This window comes from Typha latifolia, chromosome 6, assembly GCF_019914945.1.
Source record: "Typha latifolia isolate L0001 chromosome 6, TyphaL0001v2, whole genome shotgun sequence".
NCBI lineage: Eukaryota > Viridiplantae > Streptophyta > Magnoliopsida > Poales > Typhaceae > Typha > Typha latifolia.
This window is the reverse complement of record NC_133091.1, coordinates 9,548,169-9,575,646: the sequence shown is the minus strand read 5'-3', so window position 1 is coordinate 9,575,646 and position 27,478 is coordinate 9,548,169. Positions and strand designations below refer to the sequence as shown.

The 27,478-nt window shown below is 36.7% G+C and overlaps 1 protein-coding gene across 2 annotated transcripts; it reads left to right on the top strand.

The window, feature by feature from the left end:
• Positions 1-6,094: 6,094 nt before the first annotated feature.
• LOC140791473 (uncharacterized) lies at positions 6,095-27,232 on the top strand. 2 transcript variants are annotated; one of them, XM_073142067.1, is made up of 7 exons: positions 6,095-6,392; positions 9,228-9,315; positions 24,146-24,210; positions 25,995-26,063; positions 26,145-26,194; positions 26,301-26,458; positions 26,836-27,232. In XM_073142067.1, exons 1-6 carry the CDS (start codon positions 6,315-6,317, stop codon positions 26,410-26,412), a joined length of 462 nt encoding a protein of 153 aa, XP_072998168.1. In that variant the 5' UTR covers positions 6,095-6,314; the 3' UTR covers positions 26,413-26,458; positions 26,836-27,232. The 2 variants fall into 2 exon arrangements, with proteins under 2 accessions (XP_072998168.1, XP_072998166.1); XM_073142065.1 differs by lacking the exon at positions 26,836-27,232 and having other exon boundaries at positions 26,301-26,775.
• The last annotated feature ends 246 nt before the right edge of the window (positions 27,233-27,478 follow it).

Here is a 27,478-nt window from a genome sequence, read left to right as displayed (position 1 = left end):
TCAGGTGTCATGAAGACTTATTATAGATGTTTGGGCTATCACTCTGGACTTGCCATGATCATCGGCAGCTCTAGCCGAGACCATGGTGAGCACGACATTATGGTGGGTCAAGTCGAATTCGTGTCAAATCGAGTTGGCCAACTTAGCCCCTATTCTAAATCTAGATCCTCCCGATAAATCAAAGCTTAAGGGAGCTTGCTATGATAGATCAAGGGTGATTGAGCTCAACTCTAAAGGGACGCAAATGACTCGAGTTAAACTAGCAATGTTGAATTGGACTAATCTGCCTGAACTAAGTCAATAGATAATCTAATGTGATATATTGTGTCACTTCAGTTTTAAGATTCTACATAATCAATAGTACTATTAATTTGTAAAGCAACTTTGCATATCCCATTAGGTGGATTACTTGAAATCTATTCATTATCATCATGAGGTTGGACGCACAAGTTTGTCGACACATCTCCTTTATCTATTAGAGATGGATCAATAGAACCAAAGATATAAAAATTTTCTTAAAGATTCAAATTTGTTTCATTATTTAAAGATGAATTAATATAATCAATGATAGAAAATTTTTCACCAAGATTATCATTGTCATCATGGGAATTAATAACATTTGATGGGACAATATTACGAGGATCACGTACAAAAGAATGAACCTCACTATTAGATACATAATTATCTATTTAAGTCAAAAGGTTGATCAGAATGATAATTGAGACAAGAAGACCCTCCTACCCCTAAATTATTCAAGTTAATATTACTAGGATTTGGAACATTTGAAATAATAGGCTATTCATTCATCAAATTTTACATTGGGATTGTCCTAAAATAAAAATAACAACCTGAAGATGTCAAATATTAAGAAATTCACATTTTCTTAACGATAATAGTAGTTAAATTAAGAAATTTGTAACTAAATTAAGAGATTAATTAGAGATAGTGGTGAGATAATTATAATAAAGTAAGAGACCAATCCTAATTATCTCACCACTATCTTCAATTATCTAATTTTATTAATTAAAGAGCGATTAGATAGACTTGTATGGAAAAAATAAAGAATAATTTAAATGATATAATAAGAACAAAAAGAAGTAACAACACAAAAGAAGAACAATATAAAAAAACAGAAGAAGAAGAAGAAGAAAAAGGAGAAGAAAACATATTAAACACTTTCACAAATATAATAACAATTATTATTATTATTTTCTATATTATACAATTTATATATTTCACTATTATAATTTATATATAAATAAATAATAATTATGCAGAATCATGCTTTTGATAATTTAACTAATCATAATTATCTCACTACTATCTCCAATTAAGCTTTTACTTTATTAACTAAAAGCGATCAGAAAGACTTGTATAAAAAAAAAGAATAATTAGAGATAGAAGAAGAAGAACATCTTACCTTAATCATTTGTGGAATAATAATAAACTTATTCTATAATAAGCCTCCTTATTCTGGTGTTATAACTAAACAATATCTTTCTTTATTCTAGTAGAGTAATTCATCATTCTCTCTCATCTTATTTTATACAACTTCTAAAAAATAATTTAATAATAATTCATAGTTACTATTTTGCCCCTAGATTAGACAATATTTAGTTATACATCATCTCAACTATAGTTGAGATTCTCTCTCTCAACTATCTTTTCTATTAAATATCAGTCATCTATCTTTTCTTTTAAATATTAGTCATCTCACCTATAGTTAAGATTTTTTTTTTTTTGAACTAGTAAATTCTACAAAAATAAAAGTAGAAAATATTAAGCCAACAAACTTTTTCCATGATGTGGGCTTATATCTTCACAATACATTGTAGTGCGAGTTTATAACCTCGTGGGCTTATAACTCTGTATTAACCATAGTGCTTCTTTATTTTTCTAGTGTATGATTATTTTTATATAGAGTGCAAGATTATAATCTCGCATTACACTACAGTATGGTCTTATAACCTTGCATTATACCATAGTGCAAGCTTATAATATTGTATTAACTCTCAATGCCTCTTTATCTAATATAGTGGTTATTTTATATAAAGAGTGTGAAGTTATTTTTCCGCAATGCGAACTTACAATCTTGTATTACCCTAATACATAGTTAAAATACTATCATTTTAGAAAAATACTATTTACTATTACTACTTTAACACGAACTCAAATTCCTTATTTCAGTCATTTGGTATAAACACCAATTTCCAATATAAATTCATTATTCTTCAATACTTTAATATCAAATTTATATCATATCAAATATAATTATTACTCTTTATACTAGTATTGAACTAAATATTATAGTAGCTTATACTTAGTATTAGCTCTCTTTTTCTGATATTAAAAATTAGAATACTTATACGTATTCAATCCTTATTTTACAAGTGGATAGGGATTTAAGTGATAGAAGAAGAAGATACAATAACAAAAAAAAGAAAAATATTAATAATTTTAACAAATATAATAACAGCTTTTAGTGATTTTCAACAAATTTCTTTATTTTTTGCATATATTGCAAAATTTTTAACATACTTCATCATTACAAGTTATAAAAAAATAATAATCATGTCAAGTTATGTTTTTTGTTATTTAGCTAATTATAATAATTCTGTAATGTATGTAAGTTCTGTAATGTATAAAAAATAACAAAAATGATTAAAAATCAATGGAAGTTGTTATTATATTTGTAAAATTTGTTAATCAATCTCTATTTTTTTATTAATAAAGTAAGATATTAATCTGAAATAGTGGTGAGTTAATTAATATTAGTTAATTTCTTACCTTATTAATTAAAGAATAATTTGATAGACTTATATAGAAGAAAAAGAGAACAATTAAAGGATAGAAAAAGTAGATTAAGAAGAAGAAGAAGAATACGAAGAATAAGAAGAAAAACAACAATAGAAAAGAAGAAGAAGAAGAAGAAGAAAACATAATAATACTTTTTTGCAAATATAAAAATAACTTAATTCTACAAATATAATGTTACAATCCGACTATGTGGGTTAAGTCGAGTCAAGTCGAGTTGAGTCTATTTATCTTTTAATTATTTCATGATGTAAGCCTTTTAGGCAAGTTTAGTTTAGTCATGTGAGCCATTAAGGCAAGTCGAAGTAAGTCATGACAGCTCTTAAGGCAAGTCTAGTTAAGAAAATTTCAAATAACTCACGATAGCCCTTAAGGCAAGTCTAGTTAAGAAAAATCCAAATAAGTCACGACAGCCCTTAAGGCAAGTCTAGTTAAGTCAAATAAATTTTTAAGGCAAGTCCAATTAAGTCATATAAGCCTTTAAGGCAAATTCTTATTCGAGTCATGTCAGCTTTTAGGGCTAATCCTAGTGGGACTCGTTGTAACTGACCTCTATATATAGAGAGGTTGGGCTGCTTTATTAAGCATCCAATAATCAATGCATCCAAATATTGAGAGAAATCTAAGTTTAGCATGTTATTACACAGCCGTCCACTGCCACCCTTGGTCGTCTACCACCCTTCGACGACCGCCACAACGTCAGAAATTACCGTTTTGCCCTTTTTGACCCATCTCCACTATTTTATTTTTAACTTTTTATCCTGACCTCTAATTTAGGTGAAATATGAGCCATTAGAACCCAAACTCATGAGGCTATCTCTACCTAAATTTTCATAATTTTTTTATGTTCAAATTAGTCCAGATCTGGTTCATAACATTGGTATCAAAGCCAACGTTCCTCGGACAATGGTGTACACATGATCCAAAGCTAACCCAGGGGATATCGCGGTCATGGAGGACCAAGAACTCGTCTTCATCCCTGTGAAGGTTTTCTTGGCACCACCAACAACCGTCGACGATGAGCCACCGGTTGGGGCGAAGGCGATATTTAAAATTTTTTTGATCGAATCGAAGAAGAGCTCCGAGAGGATCGAGAAGGCTCTCCAAGCCTTGATGGCAACTATCTTGGCTCGTTTCGCCACCTCGCACCACCAAAGTCCCTAGCCACTATGGAACAGGCACCACTTCCACCTTCAAGTACTAATAATAGTGAAACGATGGAGACTATCCAAACCGCGGCAAGTAACTCTCCGATTGCGGTGGAGCACCATCCATCCTTGCAAATCAAGCCCTCCATCGTAACAACACCGGAGCATCCCCCAGCAATGGTCGTGATGCCATCGGTGGTGATCCCGACACTTTCGGTCATAGCCACCCTCCTTGGACGACCTGCACCTGAGCCATGGCCTAAATCGCATGTGCTAAGACCTTGGCTCGAGCCACCCACAACTAAGACAGACTATGGCTCAAAATGGTGGGCCCTAGAGCAGAACCCATCATGGGCCCCTTCTCATCGTGGTAGATGAGACTCACATAAAGATCGAGGACATAAAGTTCGAAAGCGAACGAAGGTTTTGAAACCACCATGGACACTTTGAGAACAAGGTGGTCAAAAGCGTAGTGGATTGTTACAATCCGATCATGTGGATTAAGTCGAATCAAGTCTATTTATCTTTTAATTATTTTATGATGTAAGTTTTTTAGGCAAGTCTAGTTTAGTCATGTGAACCATTAAGGCAAGTCGAAATAAGTCACGATAAGTCTAGTTAAGGCAAGTCCAAATAAGTCATGATAGTCCTTAAGATAAGTTTAGTTAGGTCAAGTAAGCCTTTAAGACAAATCTAATTAAGTCATGTAAGCCTTTAAGACAAGTCCTAATTCGAATCGTGTTAACTTTTAGGGCTAGTCCCAATGGGACTCGTTGTAATCGACCTTTATATATAGAGGGGTTATCATGATAGCATTTAGTCAAGTCTAGTTAAGGCTAGTCCAAATAAGTCACGACAGCCCTAAAGGCAAGTCTAGTTAAGTTAAGTAAGCCTTTAAGATAAGTTCAATTAAGTGGTGTAAACCTTTAAGGCAAGTCCTTATTTGAGTCGTGTCAGTTTTTAAAGCTAGTCCTAATGGGACTCGTTGTAACCGACCTCTATATATAGAGGGGTTAGACTCCTTTGTTAAACATCCAATAATCTAAGCATCTAACAATCATCGAGAGAAATCTAAGTTTACCCAGTTTTTATTTTCGTCCTTATCTTTTTACCTTAGCCGTTAGATTGTCTTTATCTTTATAAGAGTAGATTATAACTATAGATCAATTTCAAGTATTCGAACTCTAGCCACCTCCTACCTCTAGCATCCACCCTACTACACGGCCGTCCACCGCCATCCTTGACTATCCACTACCCTCTGATGACCATTATAATATCAAAAATTACTATTCTGCCCTCTCTTACTTATCCTTACTATTTTATTTTTAACTTTTTATCTCGACCTCCAATTTAGGTGAAACTTGAGCTATTAGAACTCTAACTCACGAGGCTATCTCCACCTAAATTTTCATAATTTTTTAGATCTGGGTCATAACATCTAATAACAACTTTCTCAAATATAATACCAACTATTATTTTTTTTTCTATTCACTATAAATTTATATATTTCATCATTATAATTTACATAGAAATAAATAATAATCATGTATAGTCATATTTTCAGTTAACTAATCTTAATTATCTCACCATTATTTTTTATTAATATCTTATTTTATTAATGAAAGAGCAATTGAAGAGACTTACATATAAAAAAGAGAGAAGAATTGAGAGATAGAAAATGGAGTAGAGAAAGAAGAAGAAAATGAAGATGAAGAAAAAGACTACGGGGCCATTTATCTATCTTGTAATGTCTTGCTAATATTTAATAAGGCATTAAATAACAGAAGAGTAAAGATAGGAGGAAAAGCGGGAAAAAGTTTTAGACGCAAAGGAAATCGAAAATAAACTTAACTGACAAAATAAAAACCAGGTGGATTTTTCATGCAAAAGACCCTATAATAAGCCTTTCAGAAATATAATTAATTAATAAATATGAATTAATGAGTAATATTCTCATTCTCTACCAGCATTCTGAATAAGAATTATGTTTAGAATAAAACACTTCTAAAACACTTCTAAAACACTGAACTCTTCAAAGTTTCACTCTGTTGGAACTATGAGGTTGCAGTCTTGTAGCTTGACATATCCAAAACCTGTTCAAATAAAAGTCCCGGTTAAATGATTGACCCATTATTGCTGTACAATTACAAATAAATTACTAATAAGAGACATCTCAATATCTCATAGGACAAGGTTCTCAGAAAAGAAAAGAGTCGAGAAACCCTAGCACGCGAAGGTATTGGTCGGGATTAGGTAGGCCAGCAGTTCGCATTCACTTTTTCTACTTTTGATCGATTGCAACGACTCCTTGGGGCTATCGCTCTGATTTCAAATAATTCTCCTTCGCACCTTATGGGCACCGCATCGGCTGCCACGCCACCGCCGGCTGCTGGCGAGGCCGCGCCCGACCAAGTCCAAGCACTTCTTGAGGTAAAAGTATTTTCTTGAGCAAGTTGTATGGAGTGGAAGGTTCTTGCCGTCTATTTTAGTGCCTAAGAATTCACAGGATTTAATTTAAGCAGTGATAGCTATCAATGTCACGACAGTTGTTATATACTCCTTTTCAGTTCAGTTAGGAACTAATATTGTTGAGGATCTTGATAGATCATCATGGTTAGGACAAGTGAGGGGTAGTTCTTATGGTAAGACATTAGTTTATTTGCTGCTACAAAATCAGATAAACAATATTTTATGAAATGGATGGTGGGAAAATTGCCCACAGTATGCAGGCGGTCAAGCCACCGCATAGCGCATATCCGGTATGCTGTCACATATGTAATTAAGAAGTAGTAATTAGTAAAATAGTACATATAATACATAGTATAATTGAGCTTTTATACTTTTGAGTTAATGAAAATTCTATCCAAGAATTGGATGGAACATACAGTTTATTATTATACCAAGCACCAAATATTGATAAGTTGATGAAATGAGACAATACTTAGAAATAAAAGCTAATTAGTCGTGAAGAGAAAAGGAAAAACAAATGAGACTATGGCTTGACTGTGTATAACAATTTTATAGATGTGGTTTATACAGGGCAATCCAGGGGACATATCTTGATATGCATAAACATATGCAAGTGCATGCATTGCTGCTTGGAGCAGTGCATTAAATTGGTTTTACTGTACTCTAAATCTCTAGGCATCGTTTCCTTGATTGACATTATTTCTGTCTCTTCTCTCCCCTCGGGGAAAAGGATAGATAAAACAACTTGGTAAATCATAGTTGTGGTCTCCATTATTTTTGTTGCTGCCTGTGTAAAATGTAACTTATACAACTACCAGTACATCATTGTCAGATAGCTGTTTATTGCTGCAAAACCGATATTATGCATTAAGCATCATCATTTTCTAGTACAACCATGATGATATGTTGGCTTTGTCTATCTAGTTTTGTTTTACATGATCATGGTAAATAGGATTTAGGGATTTAAGTCAACAATGATCTATCTAGTTGGCGTGGCTTGATAGCCTTGACAAAATACATGGTGTTTACTTGTGGCAAGAAAGAGGAAGAGAGGATAATGGCAAGAAGAGAGATCATTGCTAGTTTAGGCAGGGAAGAAGGGAGGGAAGGAACACCTATGCTCAAAGTCCCTCTCTCGCCCCAAATTTCGCGGGTGCTCTGGATGCCAGGTTCCATCCAGACTTGCATCAAGCAATATTGCCTAGTGCAGGGGTGATACAAAGGGTTGCCTAGGGCATGACCTTGTATTGTACTATTTCAATGAGGCTGTGATAGAACAGTATGTGCTGCGCTGCTTTGTGCCATTAGAACTTGAAAACAGGCAGCATCTATTGTGTCGATATTCAAAACTAGAAGGAATTTCCTGGAAACACAAGAACGCAGAAAGTCCCATTAATAAGAAAGTGAAACCAAGTAATAGTGATGTTATTGACAACCTCAAGATTGGCATGTAGTATTCTTCAACACCGGCAAGAATCACACCTATTAAGAAAAGTTATTGATGCCACCAATGATCTATATTTAGACACCAGAAGCATAACAAATGACAATTGCATCTCTAGATTGATTAGTTTTTTTTTTCATTTTTAATAGTATAATTTATAGTGAGAATTATTAAAACATAAAAATCTCTACAATTAGAGAGATCTTTGTTGTCGATATATTAATTTTTGGAACATCTACATTGCAGTTAATTTTTGGAACATCTACATCTATATTAGAGAGATCTCTACAATTATTTTCAGTCCTTGCCGTTCTGCTTCATAGGTTTTCTTTAGTCATATTCATTCTATGAAGTCTCCTCTAGATTGCAGTTACATGTGAAAGCTTGTGGGTGTTGATGATGATATTCTTTGCCATAGTTCTTATCATAAACAAAAAGAATTTATTAATGTTACTAGTTTTTTCGGTCCATGCTTTATTATATTAAGTCTGCATTTCCAGTGGTCAGCGACTTCATAGCAAGTTGCCAGTATTCTAGAGGGCACTATTAAAACCAATGATGGTTGTGTCGAAGGCATGGGGCGTGCCGTCGTGCATGCCAATTTACCCCTTGTTTCCCCTACCATCTTCCCACTATCCCATCTCAATACTAACCCCATTTTGGTCATGCCATCTTTTTTATCAAGTGATAAGCACCCTAGTAGGCGATAATCGGTCGGTCAGGGTTCTCGCCATTCTTCTTCTTTCTCCCATTTCTCCCCTAAAACTCCACCATGTTCTCCACTTCCTCCCTGCCACCTCTCATTTTGGCTGCGCTGCTGATTTCAATTTGTGAGAAAGACCCATCAGGTTTGATGTGTTCATGGTTTCCGACCTATACGATGTGTTTGGGGAGAGCGATATTGTTGCTCCGCAGACCCATCAGGTTCGATTTTCCATTCCTCCACTCTGTTGTTCCCGTCCCGTCTATTTTTAGGGTCTACCAATTTGCTATTGAGCGAGAGAGCAGCTGTGCTGGTTTTTTTATTTTTTATTTTTTTTTTATATATAGGTTAGTTCTTAAATCCAATCCGCTTAAAAAATCCGATCCGTTTCACTTTTACTTGCATCAGCATATTGCCGCGGGCCAAAAGCTCCGGCTCGCCTTTTGTTGGTGCCAATTTGCTTAGCGGGGGCGGCTGCCATGGTGGTCGCCACATCTGCCATTAAAAACACTGGGCATGGCCATCGCTGAGAAAAACATATACATACTTTCTTTGGGTCAAATGCTTTATGTTGTTATCAATTATACTATACTAGAGGTATCTCTTAATCATTTCTATAATTGACTTCAGTACTATTGGCTTTGAACAGGCTGCTAGGTATGATGACATAGAGGATGTTGTAAGCTTATTTTCTATGGGTGTTTCTCTAAATTGTCGAGACTCTCAAGGACGAACAGGTTTCTTCTTTAAATTTCAATTCTTAGTTCTATATCATTTGATTGTTAAACATAAATTTATTAACCTTATATCCATCTGATAACTTTATAGAAAGAACCTATTATCTCTTCTTATGTATGTTTTTTGATGCCATATATAAGTGAAACAGCACAAAGTTTTACTTTGAATACTACTAGACTGTTAGAATTCCACTTTCGACAACTTTCAATAATTTCATGACCTCAATTTTGTTAATAGCAATTTAGGATTATCCTTATTATGTTTTCTTCTTTGCTAACATTTCGTTTGCTGCAATGTTTTAAATTCAGCCATGCAATTGGGTGGGTTATCCAAAAGCTGAAACTATGATATTCATAGCCTTCTTAACATAAACAATGCACCAATTACCAAAATGTGCTCTTTCCTCATTTAAAAATGTTGCTTATAAAGATGGTATAATGCTGAACTGAAAGGGTTTTTTCAATAGACAAACTCGCTATGAAACACTGATACTCCTTTTAGCCTCCCATAGTAGAATTGATTATGTATAGGATGCAAATATGTGGCTGATTCACCCCGGATATATTCTGATACTCCATGGAAGTTTCTGAATTACAAAAATGAAGATAATTGGTCTGATACTCGGGGGATACTGCTGGATATGGGATTGGATATGATGAGATCCAATATTGGATAGAATGAGACCCGTGACAATATAGATCTATCAAAAAGGAATGAGATAGTGGATTAATGGGAGGCATATTCATGACCTAGATTTTTTCCATGTTTGCAGGATTTTGGATTGATGAGGGTGGGATCGACATTATCTGACATTCGTGTGACAAGATGGTGACTAGTGGTGTGACCGACAAGTCTTTGTCTTTCCGTCACTCTGTCCTCTTATCTCTCAGTCTCCTTGTATGTATACATATAGACACATACATATCCTCATGATTGGCTTGAAAGGGTGACATGCTAATGATTGATCGGGTTGATAGTGGGATTTCTTTTATTCCCCTTTACCTCTGTCTCTTCCTCTTCCTCTCTTCTTTTCTAAGTCATAGTTAGTTGACATGTATAGTAGTCGATGGTGGTGGCTTTGGTAGCAAGATTTGGTGGTACACTAGCCTAGAGTGAAGTTGTCGACAAAAGTCCCAACCAACTTCCACAATCTATCGCCATTTCATTGAGCGCTTACACACTTGTTGACCCACACCACCGCAGCTGCTCGATTGCCATGTCCAGGGTTGGGGGCAGGCAAGTAATGGAGCCCTCCCTAACCGACTCCTTGTCTGATAGCTTCGGTTGGAGACATAGGCAATGAAAGGAGTGAAAAGGTGAGAGAGGGAGATCGGTCTCTCCTGTCCCCTATGGGGGAGGAAGAGGGAAGAGACGGTAGTAGTATTTTGGAAATGAGGGAGATGACATTGGGGAAAAGAGAAGAGAGGAAAAGAAGATAAGAAATAAGAGATCAACCTCTCCTCTCCGCTTAGTGAAGAAGGCTAGTGTAGAGAAGGGAGGAGAAGCAGTGGCGCTTGAAACCCTACCTCCCACATCTGGTCTCTTTATCGCTAAAGTGGTTCAGCCAATTTGAGCTGTCTTTCTAACTTGGTCAAAATTAAAGATTCAATCAAAGTTAAGGATTGAATAAAGTTTTTTCTTTATTATGCTGATTTCACATTAAGCCTTTAATCGATTGATTTAACATTTAGGCACTTAATTGGCCGATTTAACATTAAGGCACTTAACTGGCCAATTTAACATTTAGGCACTCAATCGACCAATTTAACATTTAGGCTATTAATTTCTAATGCATACCACCGCAGCTCACCTTATCTCGTCTGCTAGGGTTTGAGGAGCAACCGCCATATGTTTCTTTCCCTATTTTGTGGGCTCTCTTCCTCTTTCTCTTCTCTTGCCTAAAAGGTTTTATGGACCCCCTTCCTTAACCGCAAATCCATAATCTTCTTTTAATATTGCCCTCAAGTAGTCGTCAATCCCAATTTCTCTTTTTTTTTCTTCTTGATGCTCCAATATTTAAACCTGTACCTCTGAATGAGCCTGACTGATTTTGGCAAAGGAATGAGAGAGGGAGGGAGGGAGGCAGTTACCTTTTTTGTTGTGGCGTTGCCACAAATGCTTCTACTGTTTCATCCCGAGATAAAGAACATGGCAGTAATTTTGGTTTAGGTGTTTTGAATTATGAGTGGTTATCATGAGAAAATTTTAATTAATAGGTTTTTGGATTGGTAACCTGCTATCCTATCAAAAGCCCACACTCGATAATCCATGAATGAATTTTTAACCAAATCATCGTGTCCAGCCCATGTCACTATGATATCCTTCTTGTATTCTTGTGTTTTTTAAATTATTAAAAATTTTAGATGTGTAATTCTCATGTCTTAAACAAACACGGAAGGCCAAATGGTGTGTCTGTGCTACTCAGCCTACCTCAATTGATATCTACCTCAACTGATACCCAATTGCATTCATCAAAAGCTATTGCATTGCCTCTATGTTCCTTGCTGCACTTATATTTACTCAAATATCTCAATAAGCGTCCCTGATGACTTGCTAACTAGGTGATTATCAGTTTTTTTCACTTGTACTACATTTTCAAGCCCAATCTCCTCCACTTCGCTAGAGATAAAAATATATTATATCTTTGTATTTTCCTTTTTAATTGTCAACCTTCAATAGCATAGGATCACTTTCTGTAAAAGAGCTCTTCTATGTGTCCAGCCGTTTAAATAATTATTGCACCTTTTGCCCTTCATTTGCTTTTACATAGGAGCAAGGTGGTTCTTAATATATTATAATAAAGAGGTTTAATAGTTGCCATTCTTTGTTTTCCACTCTCAAATCCTAAAGTTTCCAAAGGCATACTAGATGTACAGTGAGTTGATTCAGTAATGGGACTTGCCTAGATATGGAGTTCTTTATCCTCAACGCAGCATCCTCTACAGCTGTTATCATATCCAAGAGATGACGACTATTTACCTCAGACAACATTTGATTCTACATCCATATAACCTCACTACATGTCTTTTCACACTATAATAAGATTGATGCAAAACGTGGTGGAGGAAAAATGAAGTAGAGAAATAAGAAGGAAAGGAATGGGGTTTCACACCTCCACCCTAAGAAAAGGTTTCACACCAAAATCCTCTAGAGAACAGATCACATAAACTTTCATTAAGTTCCAAAGGAAATACAACGGGTCTATATATAGACCTACAATGGAATTAAGCAAAAGACACCCTACATAGGAAATAAACAAAAGACACCCTAAATAAATAAAAATCAGAACCAGATCCCTATAGGAGGGATCATCACCGTCGCGCGCCTCCCGCGCTGGTACACACGCCATCGCGTCCTATCAGTGATGTCCGCATCATTCTCCCCGGGTGGGAGAGAAGTCGACTCCGTCGAGTGTGCTGCTCTGCTGCTCTCATACTGCTCTAAGGTATCAGGGTGATGCATCTCCAAATCGTGACGATCAAGCCACGTATCATCAGATGTAGGTCGTCCTTTCCAACGTACCAGATACCGTTGGGATCCACCTTCTCTAGTTGAAATAATTTCATCATCTAAAATTTTATCAATTTCGTCTGCTGTGTTAGGTGGAATATTGGGAAGTGGAGGTAAAGAGGGTCTCTCAAAAACAGGCTCATAGGTAGGCTCAGTATCTAGTGGGTTATCTGGAGTAAAATCTGGGCCCTTATAAGCTACTAGATCCTCAATATTAAAAGTAGAACTGATGCCAAAATCACTAGGGAGATCTAGAACATAAGCATTATCATTAATTTTCTTGAGAATTTTAAAGGTCCGCACTTCGTGCATGCAACTTTTTGACAGTTCCAGGAGGAAACCGTTCCGGACGTATCCGAACCATCACAAAGTCTCCAACATTAAATTCTTTGAATCTCCTTCTTAGATCAGCTCGCATTTTATAATTAGTATTATTTTGAGCAATTACATTATCGATTTCTTTATGCAAGTCATGAATATGTGATGCAAATGCGAGATGCGGACTCGAGACAACCTATGATAATGGGACATAGGAATGAGATCTATAGGTTGTCTAGGTTTATAACCATATACTACCTCGGTTGGACTCGGACCTATGGATCTATTAACGTAATTATTGTATGCAAATTCAGCGGTTGCGCAGTTTTTGATCCCGTCTCTTAGATTCTCGCCGACAAGAGTTCTCGCAGGTTACCTAAGCTCCTATTGACTACTTCGGTTGCCCGTCGGTTTGTGGGTGGAAAGCAGTTGAATACTGAAGCTTAGTTCCCATCTTATGCCATAGGGTTTTCCAAAAATAACTAGTGAATTTTACATCCCTGTCTGATACAATAGTTTTTGGTAGCCCGTGCAACTTAACGATTTCGTCAAAATAGATTTTAGCAACTCGAGAGGCGTCAAAAGTTCGGGAACAGGGTATAAAGTGGGCCATCTTAGAAAATCGATCCACCACCACAAGAACGGAATCATGCTTTCGGGTAGTCTTTGGAAGTCCAAGCACGAAGTCCATACTAACATCTTGCCAAGGGCAATTAGGAACCGGTAAAGGCGTGTACAATCTCGTATTTTGCTTTCGCCGCTTAGCAAGTTGACATGCATGACATCGACTAACAAGTCTCATAACGTCTCTCTTTAAGCTTGGCCGAGAAAAATCGATGTTCCGTAGCTTCGATAGTTTTTGCATGCCCAAAATGTCCCGCTAAACCCCGGCATGCAATTCCCAAATTAAAAATTCCCTTAACGAGGTGCTAGGAATGCATAACCTTCGGGACTTAAATAGATAGCCATCCTGCACGATGAAACCATCTATTTCTCGAGTCTCTCCATTGCTTAATAAATTGTAAACTTCATGAAAATCCGGACATGATTCATATTCGTTTTGATCTTATCAAATCCTATTACTCGCGTTCATCTTTGAAAGAAGAATCATGCGACGACTCGCTGCATCATTTGCCTTGTTGTCGGCTCCGGACTTGTGTCGCAAGGTGTACGTATAGTCCGGGAGAAATTCGACCCACCTACCGTGTCCGGCATTAAGCTTTTTCTCGGGAATTAAGGTAGCGAAGAGCTTCATGGTCGAGAAGATTACGAATTCTTGAGGAAGCAAATAATGCCTCCAAAGTGGCGAAGAGATTGAACCACTGCATAAAATTCCTTATCGTAAGTGGTATATCGTTGTCTAGTTTCATTCAGCTTTTCACTAAAGTAGGCAATCGGATGACCCTCTTGGCTCGGGATTCCCCCTATACCAACTCTTTAAGCGTCACGGGTGACCTCAAAAACTTTAGTAAAATCGGGAGTCGCATAACGGGGGCTTCCACCATTTTCCTTTTGATTTCAGTGAAAGCTTTAGTAGCACTTGCTGACCACTTAAATTCACCTTTCTTGAGGCATTCTGTTATTGGAGCCATAATGGTACTAAACCCTTTGATGAACCGACGATAGAAGGTAGCGAGTCCATGAAAACTTCTCACGTCTCTTATGGTACGGGGTTCGGGCCACTCTTTGATAGCTTTGACCTTATCGGGGTCGCGAGACACTCCTTCAGATGAGACAATGAAACCCAAGAAAACAACTTTGTTTGTCAAAACGTACATTTCTTAGGGTTTGCATACAATTGCTCTCTCCTTAAGACAGCGCAGACTTGACGAAGATGATCTATATGTTGCTCCCGAGATCGACTATAGATAAGGATGTCATCAAAGTATACGACTAAAAATTGTCCTATAAAAGGTCGTAATATTTGAGTCATCACTCTCATGAAAGTACTCGGAGCATTAGTCAAGCCAAAAGGCATAACTGTCCATTCATATAACCCATCTTTTGTTTTAAACGCAGTCTTCCATTCATCGCCAGGGCGTATACGAATTTGGTGATAGCCACTTTTTAAATCTATCTTTGAAAATATTGTGGCCCCCGCCATCATGTCCAAAGATGTCATCCAGACGAGGGATGGGGAAACGGTATTTTACCGTTATTCGATTAATAGCGCGTTGTCGACGCACATACGCTGTGTTCCATCTTTCTTTGGCGTTAACAATGCGGAAAGCTGCGCAAGGGCTTAAGCTTTCCTTCGGGAAGCCTTTTCTCAATAACTCATCAACTTGTCATTTTAGTTCGGCGTGTTCGGTTGGGTTAAGTCTATAATGAGGCAAGTTAGGAAGAGATGCACCCGGACGAAATCGATAGCATGTTGAATATCTCTCATTGGTGGCGTTCATCCGGAGATCCTCTGGAAAGACATCCGAGAATTCCTCAATCACAGCAGTGGCTTCAAAAGGAATCGATTCACTAGGCTCATTTAGAATTTCTCGAGCCGCAAGAATCAGAATAGGAGCTCCTTTACTCATCTCACGTTCAATACCTCTTGCACTAATCAAGCTGACTTTATTGTCGGAGTGGATGGGATCAGACTTCTTTTCCATCTTACCACCTCTAGGCTGTGATGGAAGAATCTTGATTTTCTTACCCTCATGTTCAAACATGCAGATATTTGAACGGCCATAAATATGCACATCATTATCAAATAGCCAAGGCCTTCCAAGGATAATTTGACCCACATCCATGGTCAAAACATCGCACCAGATTTTATCCTTATAAGTCGTGAATTCAATTGGAACCAAACAACGCTCTTTTATTTCCAGCGTGGTTGAATTAATCCACGAAACCTTGTAAGGATTAGGATGGGAAACTGCTCTCAGATTTAGTTTTGAAATAATGGTGGAGGACACGGCATTTATACAACTGCCACTATCCACAATTACTTTACAATTTTTACCTCCAATTTTCGTGAACGTGTGGAAAATGGAGTTGCGCCTCCAATCATCATTGACTTTAGGTTGAGAGAGGGCACATCGAACAACATGTAACCTTGTGGAGTCTATGTGCCTCAGGCACCCTAGGGTATTTTCTTCCTCTTCATCTTCAAAATCTCCTTCTTCACCGTCTACATGGTGAACATACCCATCAAAGTCTTGCTCGGGGTCTTCTTCGAAGGGTTCCTCAATTAAACTTATTTTATATGGGCTTGCACAATTTGCAGCAACATGTCCATAGCCTTGACACTTATAGCATTTGACCCGAGGATTAATCTTAGAAAAGTCTTTCTCAATGTTTTTACCTTTGTATTCTACCTTGGGTTGTGAAGGGCTAGAGGTAGATCGATTAAAAGATTGACTAATAGATTTGGCTTGATGAGGACCTGTGGAGGATTTATGAATTTGAGTTCTTGTTTCATAATTTCTTGGGATGTGGTTAGGTCTAGACTCCTCTAAGTCTTGAACTAAGCTGTAAGCCTTTTCCAAAGTATCAACATTACGAGCAAAAAGTTTACTTCTCAATTCTTCACGTAGGCCAGCCCTAAATCTGGACAAGATTTGCATAGGGGTTTCTGATTCGATCACGCTACACCGAACAAGCAATTCATCAAAGGCCGCAATGTAATCCTTAGCGGACTTACTCCCTTGGGTAAGTCGGTTCCATCTGTCTAGAAGCTTAGGGTAATAGGAAGGTGGGAGGTATTTACGTTTTAGTTCATTTTTCATGTCAACCCAAATTTCAATTGGAAGCTCACCCCTAATCTCACGAAGAGTCTCAACGTTGGTCCAGTATTGATTTGCGTTCCCAGTCAATTTCATGGCAGCAAACCTGACTTTACGGATTTCCGACATATCATACCATTTAAAGTAACGGTCCATGTCTTTGATCCACCCAAGAAGTGTTGCGGATCTAGACGACCATCAAACATCGGGGCATCAATTTTAATGCTTCGAAGGTACCGTTCATCAGGATCTCGCTCATTCCCTTGAAAATGTTGACGAGGTAAAGGAGTGGGAGATTCGCCACGTTCAATGTCAGGGCGGTGATTATTTTGAGGAGCGGTGTGCTCACGGGGTCTTTCTACCCTATATAGTCGTTCATCGGTCACCCGTTGATACCCAAGCAAAGTATCTTGAGTATCCCTGACTTGTTGAGCTAAGGTACCTAGTTGTCCCATAATGTCGTCGAGCTTCTTACTAAGTTCGGGATCCACCGCTCTTTTTGGACTCACTAGAAATCTAAGAAGGTAAGCCTTACCTCTACGAGTTGGCATACACTAATATGCAATGAATGAGTTGTGTATTGCTTTATATTATTATTTTTTTTATTTATATATATATATCTTTTTTTTTTTTTTTTTAATCTTTTAATTTTATGCTTGCTAATTTAAATAAAATTAAATAATGTTCTAACCTAATGGAATGCAGACGTCTCCTATAGTTAATCCAAATACAAATGTTTTAATCTAAATGATATGAGATGATGCTATGCAATCAGGAAAAATTTAAAAATGAATACTTAATTGAATTTAGATTTTCTGTTCAAAAGGTTCAAAGACTATTGTCAAGACTAAATGATTTTTAAACAAAAGTCATTAATAAATGCCAAACCCTTTAAATTTCTTTCCAAAAATTAAGATAATGTTAATATTCTATTTGGCACAGTTTCATCTCTTAATATCGGGACTAAAGCGAGATAAGGTTTCTATGTAGTCTCTCCTCACTATATGTGGACAACAGGAATTGATAACAGTTTAGAGATGATACTAGAAAAGAATGACCCAAAAATATTTAATACATTGAAAGATCACGTACCTGACCATCTGAAAAAGAATTGAAATTAACTAATTTGTCTTCACCGTATCGGCGACGTCGGCGGCAAAGTCCGAGACAGTGGTGGTCGTCGTTGACTACGGCAGGGAACGAGGCACGGGAGATCACGGCGCGGGCGTCGGCGTCGGCGTCGTCAGTGATGGCTGCAGACGTCAAAGGAAAGGCGTCGTCAGGTGGCTGCAGACGTCAGGCGGCGTCGTCGGGCGGGGGCGGCCGGGCGGCGTCGTCGGGCGGGCGAGCCGGGCGGCGCGTGTCGGGTGGAGTGACGGCGTCGTCGGGGTGAGGCAGGGGTCGGGCAGCGTCGTCGGGTGGAGCAACGGCGTCGGGTGGCGTCGTCGGAGCTGCGCTAAATCAGGGTGGCGTTGAGGCAGCGCCGGGGCGACGTCGTCGGATGGAGCGATGGCGTCGGGTGGCGTTGTCGGGCGGGCGTAACCGGGCGGCGTCGTCGGGCGAGGCTGAGCCGGGGCGGCGTCGTCGGGCGAGGCAGAGCCGGGGGCGGCGTTGGGGCGGCAGCGACGGCGTCGGGTTAGGATTTTGGTGTGAGGGATGAAGTCGGGTAACGGGTTGGGAGGAAATGATTAAGGGGTTGTGGGTTTAGTCTAATAAAGTTTGGGTTTTGGGCTAATGGGTTTTGGGTTTAGGTCTGATGGGTTTAATGGGGTTGGGTTGGTTTTAAGTTAGGGAGGGAATTTGAAAATTGGAAATATTGGAGGGATGAAAATTAGGATAGATAGGATTTGTTGGGGTGTTAGAGAATAAATAGGAAATTTGGTAGGAGGTTTAGGGGAAGAAGGAATTGGTTGGGATTTAATAGAATTAAAAGCAAAAATGAAATTTTCGAAAATTTGAAACACTGATTTTTTTTTTTTTTTTTTTTTTTTTTTTTTCACAAAGCAAAGATACGTGCTGTTTTCTTCTTTTTTTTTTTTTTTTTTTTTCTAAAAACAAATAAAAATAACGATGGAAACTAGATAATGCAACAACAATCAAATTTTTTAAGGATTTGGAATCTTACACGGTAGCGATTCCTCTATGACAGCAGATTTTTGTTGTTTCTCGTCGACGGTAATTTCTTTGCTCGTTGTACGCCGGATTTCTTGACGTTTCGGTGTTCGTGGAGCGATTGGTCGTGCGAAGAACAAATGTGGAGCGGCGTAGAACCCGGGAGGAGGGGCGTCCATAAACTAGGAACCTGGCTCTGATACCAAAAATGATGCAAAACGTGGTGGAGGAAAAATGAAGTAGAGAAATAAGAAGGAAAGGAATGGGGTTTCACACCTCCACCCTAAGAAAAGGTTTCACACCAAAATCCTCTAGAGAACAGATCACATAAACTTTCATTAAGTTCCAAAGGAAATACAACGGGTCTATATATAGACCTACAATGGAATTAAGCAAAAGACACCCTACATAGGAAATAAACAAAAGACACCCTAAATAAATAAAAATCAGAACCAGATCCCTATAGGAGGGATCATCAGCTGTCGGCGCCTCCTGCGCTGGTACACACGCCATCGCGTCCTATCAGTGATGTCCGCATCAAAGATCCCTTGAAATTTGTTGATATTGATTACATTAGTGCTTTTCTCCACCTTCTCTCATTCTCTAATTGGTTACATTGGGAGGGGCATTATCTTCTGAACAGAAATTACTACTACTTCTAGTGGAACTTATAATCTCAGTTGTTTTTCTTTGTAATAACTTCAAAAATATTTTAACATTCCAATTTGAATGAACGCATGTATATACTCTCTAACTAAAAACTATCACAAGGTTTCAATTGTAAGTAATCTTCAAAAGGGTATTTTTATATTGTTTGTTATTAAGCACAGATATGAATATTGATGCCTAGGGAATGTGCTCTCATGGCATTCGGCTTTGGGCACCATCGGTGTCATATACAATATAAGGATGAGATACGCTTAGGACATGTAGCTCATATATGTCTATATATATATCTGCACATATTAGTGAATTTGTGTACTTGCATTTTTTTAAATTGAGGAACTATATAGTATTATTAAATAAACAAGTGACCTCAAAGTAAAAGATAAACCTTACGGATCTTATAAGAATAATAGTCTCCAATTTGACCCATAGATTGGAACCTTGGAAGTATCCAATAAGTACTCGAGGAGTATTCAAGAAATATCCACAACATTTTTATTTGTAAAAAATAAGATACTTAAGTATTTGATTTGTATCTTGAAGTATTTGATAGGTGTTTTATCCGATACAAATACAAAAGAGTATGAAAATATCCATGTTTCAAAGGTTGATAGAATCATTTGGTCAAACTCCCAAATAGCAGTAGCCCTAATCCATGCAATCACTCAGTCAAGCTCTCTGTAATAGATAAAATACTAAAAATGTTAGTGATAATGTAGAGAAAAAATTGTAAGAAACAACAACAAAATGGGCATTGGATGCCATAACGAAAGAGAGTGAGGTTAACCATAAAAAATAATTGGACTTGCAAAAAAAGAAGAACAAGAAGAGAGGGAATGAGAGAGTGATTGAAAGAGACCAATGCACCACCATAGGGTAGCTTCATCGTAGAAGACTAATAACCCCAATAGAGAAAAGAGAGGGACAGAGAGAGATCATTGACAAGTTGGACAATGAAATATGAATATGGTAGAAGGATAGGAAGCATTTGGACATAATCAAACAATATGGTTCATTACACCGAGCACTCTATAGATCCGACCTATGACCTATATTTTGCCTATATCTTTTCAGTATCCACCTTGTATTTGTACATATTACATAATCAAAATGAGCCGAGCCAAGCTAGGCCCAGCTCGGCTCATTTACGCCCCTAATACTGGGTGCATATCCATTTCCAATACATATCATATATGCACACAATATTCAATTTGGAGTACTCGTGTTTCATAATGTTAAGTCACCAACTATTCTAAAAGATTAAGTTGATAAATAGTAGTGATTTGATTCTTCTATGATCTAACACTCTCACTTTTGGCCTCGAGACATTTTTAATATACCTAAGAAATGGGCTTGGCTTTGTTATTTCACCAATTAATCTAAAAGATTAAGCTATTAGCCTGTTAGAGAACTATGGTTTTTTTATCTTTTATATTCAACACTTCTCTTCACTTTTGAGCTTGAAACATTTTTTTATAGACCTAATAAGTAGACTTGACTTAAGTAAGTGGATTTTATTTATATAATTAACACCGAGCACTCTATAGACCCAACCATGACCTATATCTTTTTGGCATCCACCTTGTATTTGTACATATTACATATCCAAAGTGGGCTTGATTTTGTTAATTCACCAATTAATCTAAAAGATTAAGCTGTCAGAGAAGTATAGGTTTTAATCAAGGTTCCAAAATTCGGTATCGAGATCGGGATCGGCCATCCGGAAAAACGATACGTATTGGCTGTATCGACCATATCGGCCGTATCGGCCGCCTGTATTGGATCAGACTATTTTAATTAAACAAAATTCTAAATATTATTAAAAATGTTGAGAAATTTTTAAAAATTTAGAAAAAATTATAAAAAAAGAAATAATAATTACTCACATATAAAACTTAAAAAGTAAAAATTTCTTTTCCTCCCTCTCTTCTTTCCTATCTCTCTAACTAGTCTGAAGTATCCATTCTCGCCCACATTCTTTTTTTTCTATCTTTCTCTCTCTCTCTCTCACCCTCTTTTTTTTTATCTTTCCCTCTCCCTCACTCTCTCTTCCTTTTTCCTTCTCTCTCTCGTACCCTTTTTTTAATCTTTCCCTCTCCCTCACTCTCTCTCGTACCCTTTTTTTTTTATCTTTCCCTCTCCCTCACTCTCTCTTCCTTTTTCCCTCTCTCTTTCTCTCATACCCTCTTTTTTTTTTATCTTTCCCTCTCCCTCAGTCTCTCTTTCTCTTTCTCTCTTTCTAGCTGCAGCTAGGCTAGCAGCAGACAGCTGCCTGCTGCTGGCCTGGCGATCTGTTTCGGCCGATCCCACTCGGGATCTACCGAAACTGGAAACTATAGTTTTAATCTTTTATATTCAACACTTTCCTTCACTTTTGAACTTGAGACATTTTTAATAAATCTACGAAGTAGACTTGACTTAAATAAGTGGATTTTAACAATGTAAGTCTGACGGGATTCGAGCCTAGGACTTCTTAGTTTAATACCATATTAACTCACCAATTATTTTAAAAGCTTAGGTGGTTAGAAAACAATCATTTTTTTATCTTTTATATTCTAACTGACTTAAATAGGTAGGGTTATTTTATTTAATTCGCAAATTAAGGTTGTCGGGATTTGAACTCAGGACCTCCTGCTATAATATCATGTTAATTTCCTAACTACAATAAAAGCTTAAGCTGATCACAAATGGTGGTTTTATCTTTGTATACTTGAACACATAAATATCCTTTAATCAAGTAGCCTTGGGTTCATCTATAGATTCTTTTCTTCCATTCATCTCTATTCAATCTAGGGTTCTTTCTTAGACAAATTCTGTCGTGTCTTTTCTTATTACTACTGATACCAGTTTTAGTTTTCCCTTCATCTCATGGCACTTTCTACTTCAATAAAACTACCTATATTATTGGTGCATTATGTGGTCTCATTTGAATGTTGGCCCAACTCTATAATTTGAGGCTTAGTGCTTTGAGAAGGACAAACAAAAGTGAGAAATGTCAAGTTTATTTGATGGATGTGTGTGTTCAGTTGTTTATGTTAAGAAGTGGATGTGTGTGTTCAGTTGTGTTCAGTTGTCAGGTTAACTTGAACAGCCTGGCCTGTTGACATCTACTCTTCCTTCTTTAGAAAAATTTTCCATTCCTACATCAATTAACCTGAATAGTCAGGCTTCACATCAATTAAAGAGATCGCTCTATTCTTAAACTTTATTTCAGTAGTTGACTAATATATCATGAGAGCGAAATAGTATTTATGCTAAAACAGAATTGTATTCGTCAATTCTAATTCAAATAACTATGACAGAAAGAAATTAATGCATCTATCAATTTTAGTCTCAATTCTGGCCAACTATGATTGATATTATTACAGTCCTTCATCAGATGTTACTTTCTTCTTGAATAGATTTTATTTTTCCATCCTATTGTTAGTCTTATCCATTCCTAAAACCTCTTCTTTCATTGACATGGCTTCCTTGCAGAAGCCTCAAGAATTTGCTTTTCCTGTGACATGTTCTTCATTTTTTGTCCACTTTGTTATTTGTTCATTAAGTTGCACAAAGTTGTCTCTTGTTCTTGTTCATAATATATTGATTCAATATGAAAGGGTAAATATTTGTGCTATGGACTTCCTATCGTTACATTATGGAGAATCTGAGAATGTTTCTTTTCCTCCTACTTTAAAATCTACTGTAAATGCTCCCCGTTCTGTATGTATTGTCCTTATCAACTGCTCTTACTGTTTAGATGCTCTTCAACCTCCTCTTGTTATTTTATCTCTATTTCCCATAACAAAATGTTGCACTGAAGCAACTATTGCATGGTGCATATTTAAAAGTCTCATTTTGAATGTCAAATAATTTTTTCCATGTGGACAACTAGACTTACATGAGTATTTTCTATGTTGATAAGGTAATGTATATTTTGTCTTATTTCTTCTTCATTACTTCTTATGCACATTTTCAATGTATTATGATGAGTTTTGTGTGTGTGTGTGTGTGTGGTTTCTTTATCCATATCAATCTAGAAGGTGCCAACTAATATCATTTTTTATGCTGAACATAAGGAATCTGGTTTGCTTTTTTCCGGTGGTTTCCACTTGATAGAATATAAAAGATGTAGTTCTATCTTCATGAATCAAATTTAAATTCAAAAGTAATTTGAATCAATATTTTGCATGTATTGTATTGACCCAAGTAATAATTTGTTTTGGTCTAAAGATGTACTTACTGCTTGTTCTCTTTTTGCTGTATTGACCCAAGTATGACTTGAGGGACTATGAAGATATTTTTATATTTTATCTTATGTGCCACGATATGTTCTAGGTGATGTAATTTATATAATGATTCACAACTTTTGAGAGGGATATTAGGTATTACTTGTAGTAAATCTATGTTTGATTTGCATTGGATGGTTCGTGTACAATGTTTATTCATGTTGCTGTTACAAGATCTTTAGAAGAGATCAGTTTGTAAAGTAATTACTTTTCATCTTTTGCATTACCAGCACTTCATATGGCTGCTGCTAATGGGCATCTCGCTATTGTGGACTACCTAATACATAATGGAGCGGTAAGGAAGCAATTACATAAAAATGTCCTCATGGATTCATATATGATAGATATCAGAAAAAGGACACATTGATTTATGAGCATTGAGCATTGAGCATTGAGTGGATTTGTAATGTTTATTTTTTGGTTTTCAAATATTGACACCGAGTATTCATGGAGTTTACTAGATGTGATCATTTCATAATTTAACATGTTATTATGCTTTTAACAAAGTAAAGTTATTTGGTTTTGTTTTGTTATGTTTTTTTTTCTTTTTCGTTCTCTTCAATAGAATCTTAAAAATGGAACAATGATTGTGTTACTCCCCTAACAACATGACATAACCCAAAGGCACTAAACAATTTCCATATATGCCTTCTTTTTTTACTTTGTGCACTAAATCTCCTAAATGTCTATTAAAATCAAGGTTCTTAGTTTCGGCCGATCTCAATCTTGGTTGGCCAGTTTCAGTTGGGGCATCGGCCATTTTACTCAATTCTTTTTAGATGGGACGATCCCGATCTTGGTTGGTTGGTTTCGGTGGCCGATACGATTGATCCCGCTCGAAACTGGTGGAAACGGGTGTGATCCGACCTGGACCCCACTCCCACCCCCACCCGCCGCCTCTCCAACCTGCCTCTCTTTCTCTCTTTTTCTCACTTCTTCCACCAGCGACTGAGTAGATCTCCAGTGACCTCAACCTTTGGCGATATTCTTTGATGAAGATCTGACGACCTCAACCTTCGACAACTTTGGATGAGTTTTTTTATTTATTTTTTTAGTTTTTAATTCCTCTCATTCCCTCTCTCTTACTCTTTCTTGCACTGAGTAGATCTGATGACCTCTATTGTTGCTGCGGTAGTGAAGTAGCAGCACCAGTTGTTGAGAGCCTAAGAGAGAGAGGGGGAAGGGAGAGGGGGGAAGAACTGCAGAAAAAATAGGAACCTTGTTTATGTGAGTAATTTTTGAGTAAATTTAATTTTGAGGAGAGGGGATAGAGAGCTTGATATTCGTCAAAATTTTAAATTTTAAGTAAGTTAATATATTTTTTAAGTTTTTAGGCTTCATATGTGAATAATTTTTATTTTTTTGTTTTCCTCATTTTTTCTAAATTTTTAGAAATTTTTCTGTATTTTTAAATAATATTTAAAATTTTATATAATTAAAAAATAGTTCGATCCGATACAAGTAGCCGATACGGTCAATACGTATCGCTTTTCCGGACGACCGATACCTATTCCAATTCCGATACTAGGAACCTTGATTAAAACTCAAATTTTCTTGCCAATGTTTGATAAGGCAGTGTTAGATCAAAATATGCCAAATCGGTAAATCTCATAAATATGGTACAAGTAGATTGAAATTTAGCCACTGATAAGAACAAGAAGCTGCCAATAGGATTGTGCGAAGGTGGTTAAAGGACATACTTTAGGTTAAAAGTTCTGTTATGTTTATTCACAGTAGGTTCTGAATATTTGTTTATTACATTGCTATATTCTCTTTATGCTTGTAGAACTTGTTCTCAAATACCCCATTACCACTCCTAGAGGTCCTTACAGTTGAGCGGTGGTACTTCACTGAATCTTTATGTAGAAGAATGACTTTGTTGTGCCATTTCGTTCTGTTCATTTTGTTGCTCCTGAATAGAGTATTTCAGTTCTCCAGTTGAAAACGTTCTTCGGTGATCATGTCTTTCTTGCACATTTATAGGATCCACAATTATTTCTATACCATTTGATGATTAATTTGTTTTCTAGCCTTATATATTTAGGATGGCTTTCTTTGTGCTACAATTCTGTGATGCAGGATGTTAATGTTATGAACTTGGAAAATAATACTCCGCTTCATTGGGCTTGCCTTAATGGCCATATAGAGGTAAAGCAGATGCTTTTACATCGAATGATCTTCTAACATAAGACTCTATGAAGCTTTCTATTAAATGAGAACTTAATTCAGGTAATCAAGTCTTTGATCTGTGCTGGAGCTAGTGTAAGTGCACTTAACAGGTACTTATATTGTTAATAGAATCATTTGGGATGTTTACTGAGTTTTCTTCTTTTGAACTCTGTACTTTACATTTGATTGATTCTTATAATATTTGTGATTTTATAGCTATGAGCGAACTCCAATGGATGAAGCAGTAAACAAGGGAAAGATGGAGGTAGTTGATGCAATCAGTGCTGCAGTCGCTCAAGTTGAACTTGACAACGTTAGCGTTTCGTAACATATGAAGCCTCTATTTCTTAGAAGTAATCTCTCTGCTGCTCAAGGTTGGTGAATTTTCTTTGGTTACACGAGTTCCTTACATGAAACGAAGTTTGATCATTTTCCTCCAATGTCGTCCGTGACAGTAGATAGAAGAGTATCAGATTAGTTATGATTATGTGCTAGACTAGTTCAAGATGGTGAAAAGATAGTGAGATATACTGATAATTTTACCTGGATGGTGTTAGTCTGAGTTCCTGGATCTCATAAAAACCTCTACTGCTGTGCTGTTGTAGATCGTAATCAACTAATAATATGTATGTGTATTACAAGCTATATATAAATATATTCCAAGTGTTTAGGGTTATTTTTAGTTTGAAAACTGATTGTATAACTTGTTTGGGTCATTTGTACTGAATTAAAAATGTTGTCTTTTTGGTAGGTTGTACCTACTTTTGGTTTCACTTTGCAGAACTATCCAAATTCTGTTTTGCTGTTCCTAGTAGACAAAGGAGGCTGTATAGTCGGTTACCTATAGTTAAATTGAGTGAGCCTAGAGATATATTTTTCATGTTAATTGTTTTAATTTCCTGGCACTATTACGTTTGATCTATTGACGTACGTAATTGTAAAGCTTTAATATTGGGATAGGTTCTTTCTTTTCCTTTTCTTTTCTTTTTTATAAATATTAGAATAGGTTAGTTTGAAAACTTTGTAAGGTTAATTACATTTAGACTCTGTAGACTTCACCCTTTTTTTTATATACTTATCTTGAATTTCTCCTTGTGACAGATAGACTTCCTGAACTTTGGAAATATCTAAAACATTTCTTCTGTTAAGTTTCCATTGTGCAAGTTGGGTGAGCAACCATATTATATGTTTGTTTTTATATTGAAGAAGAAAAAAGAAAGCAATTTTAATTTATTAAAAAAAATTAGGAAAAGTGCGTGAAAAATACTCGTCCAATTTCTCCATCGTAAACTTAAAATTGCAGTTAAACTGATCGATCGCAGTAAATTCTATGTTAATAATTAATACTTGGCACATTAAAGCAACCGCTATCGTTGGTAGGATGTGTGGGCCCG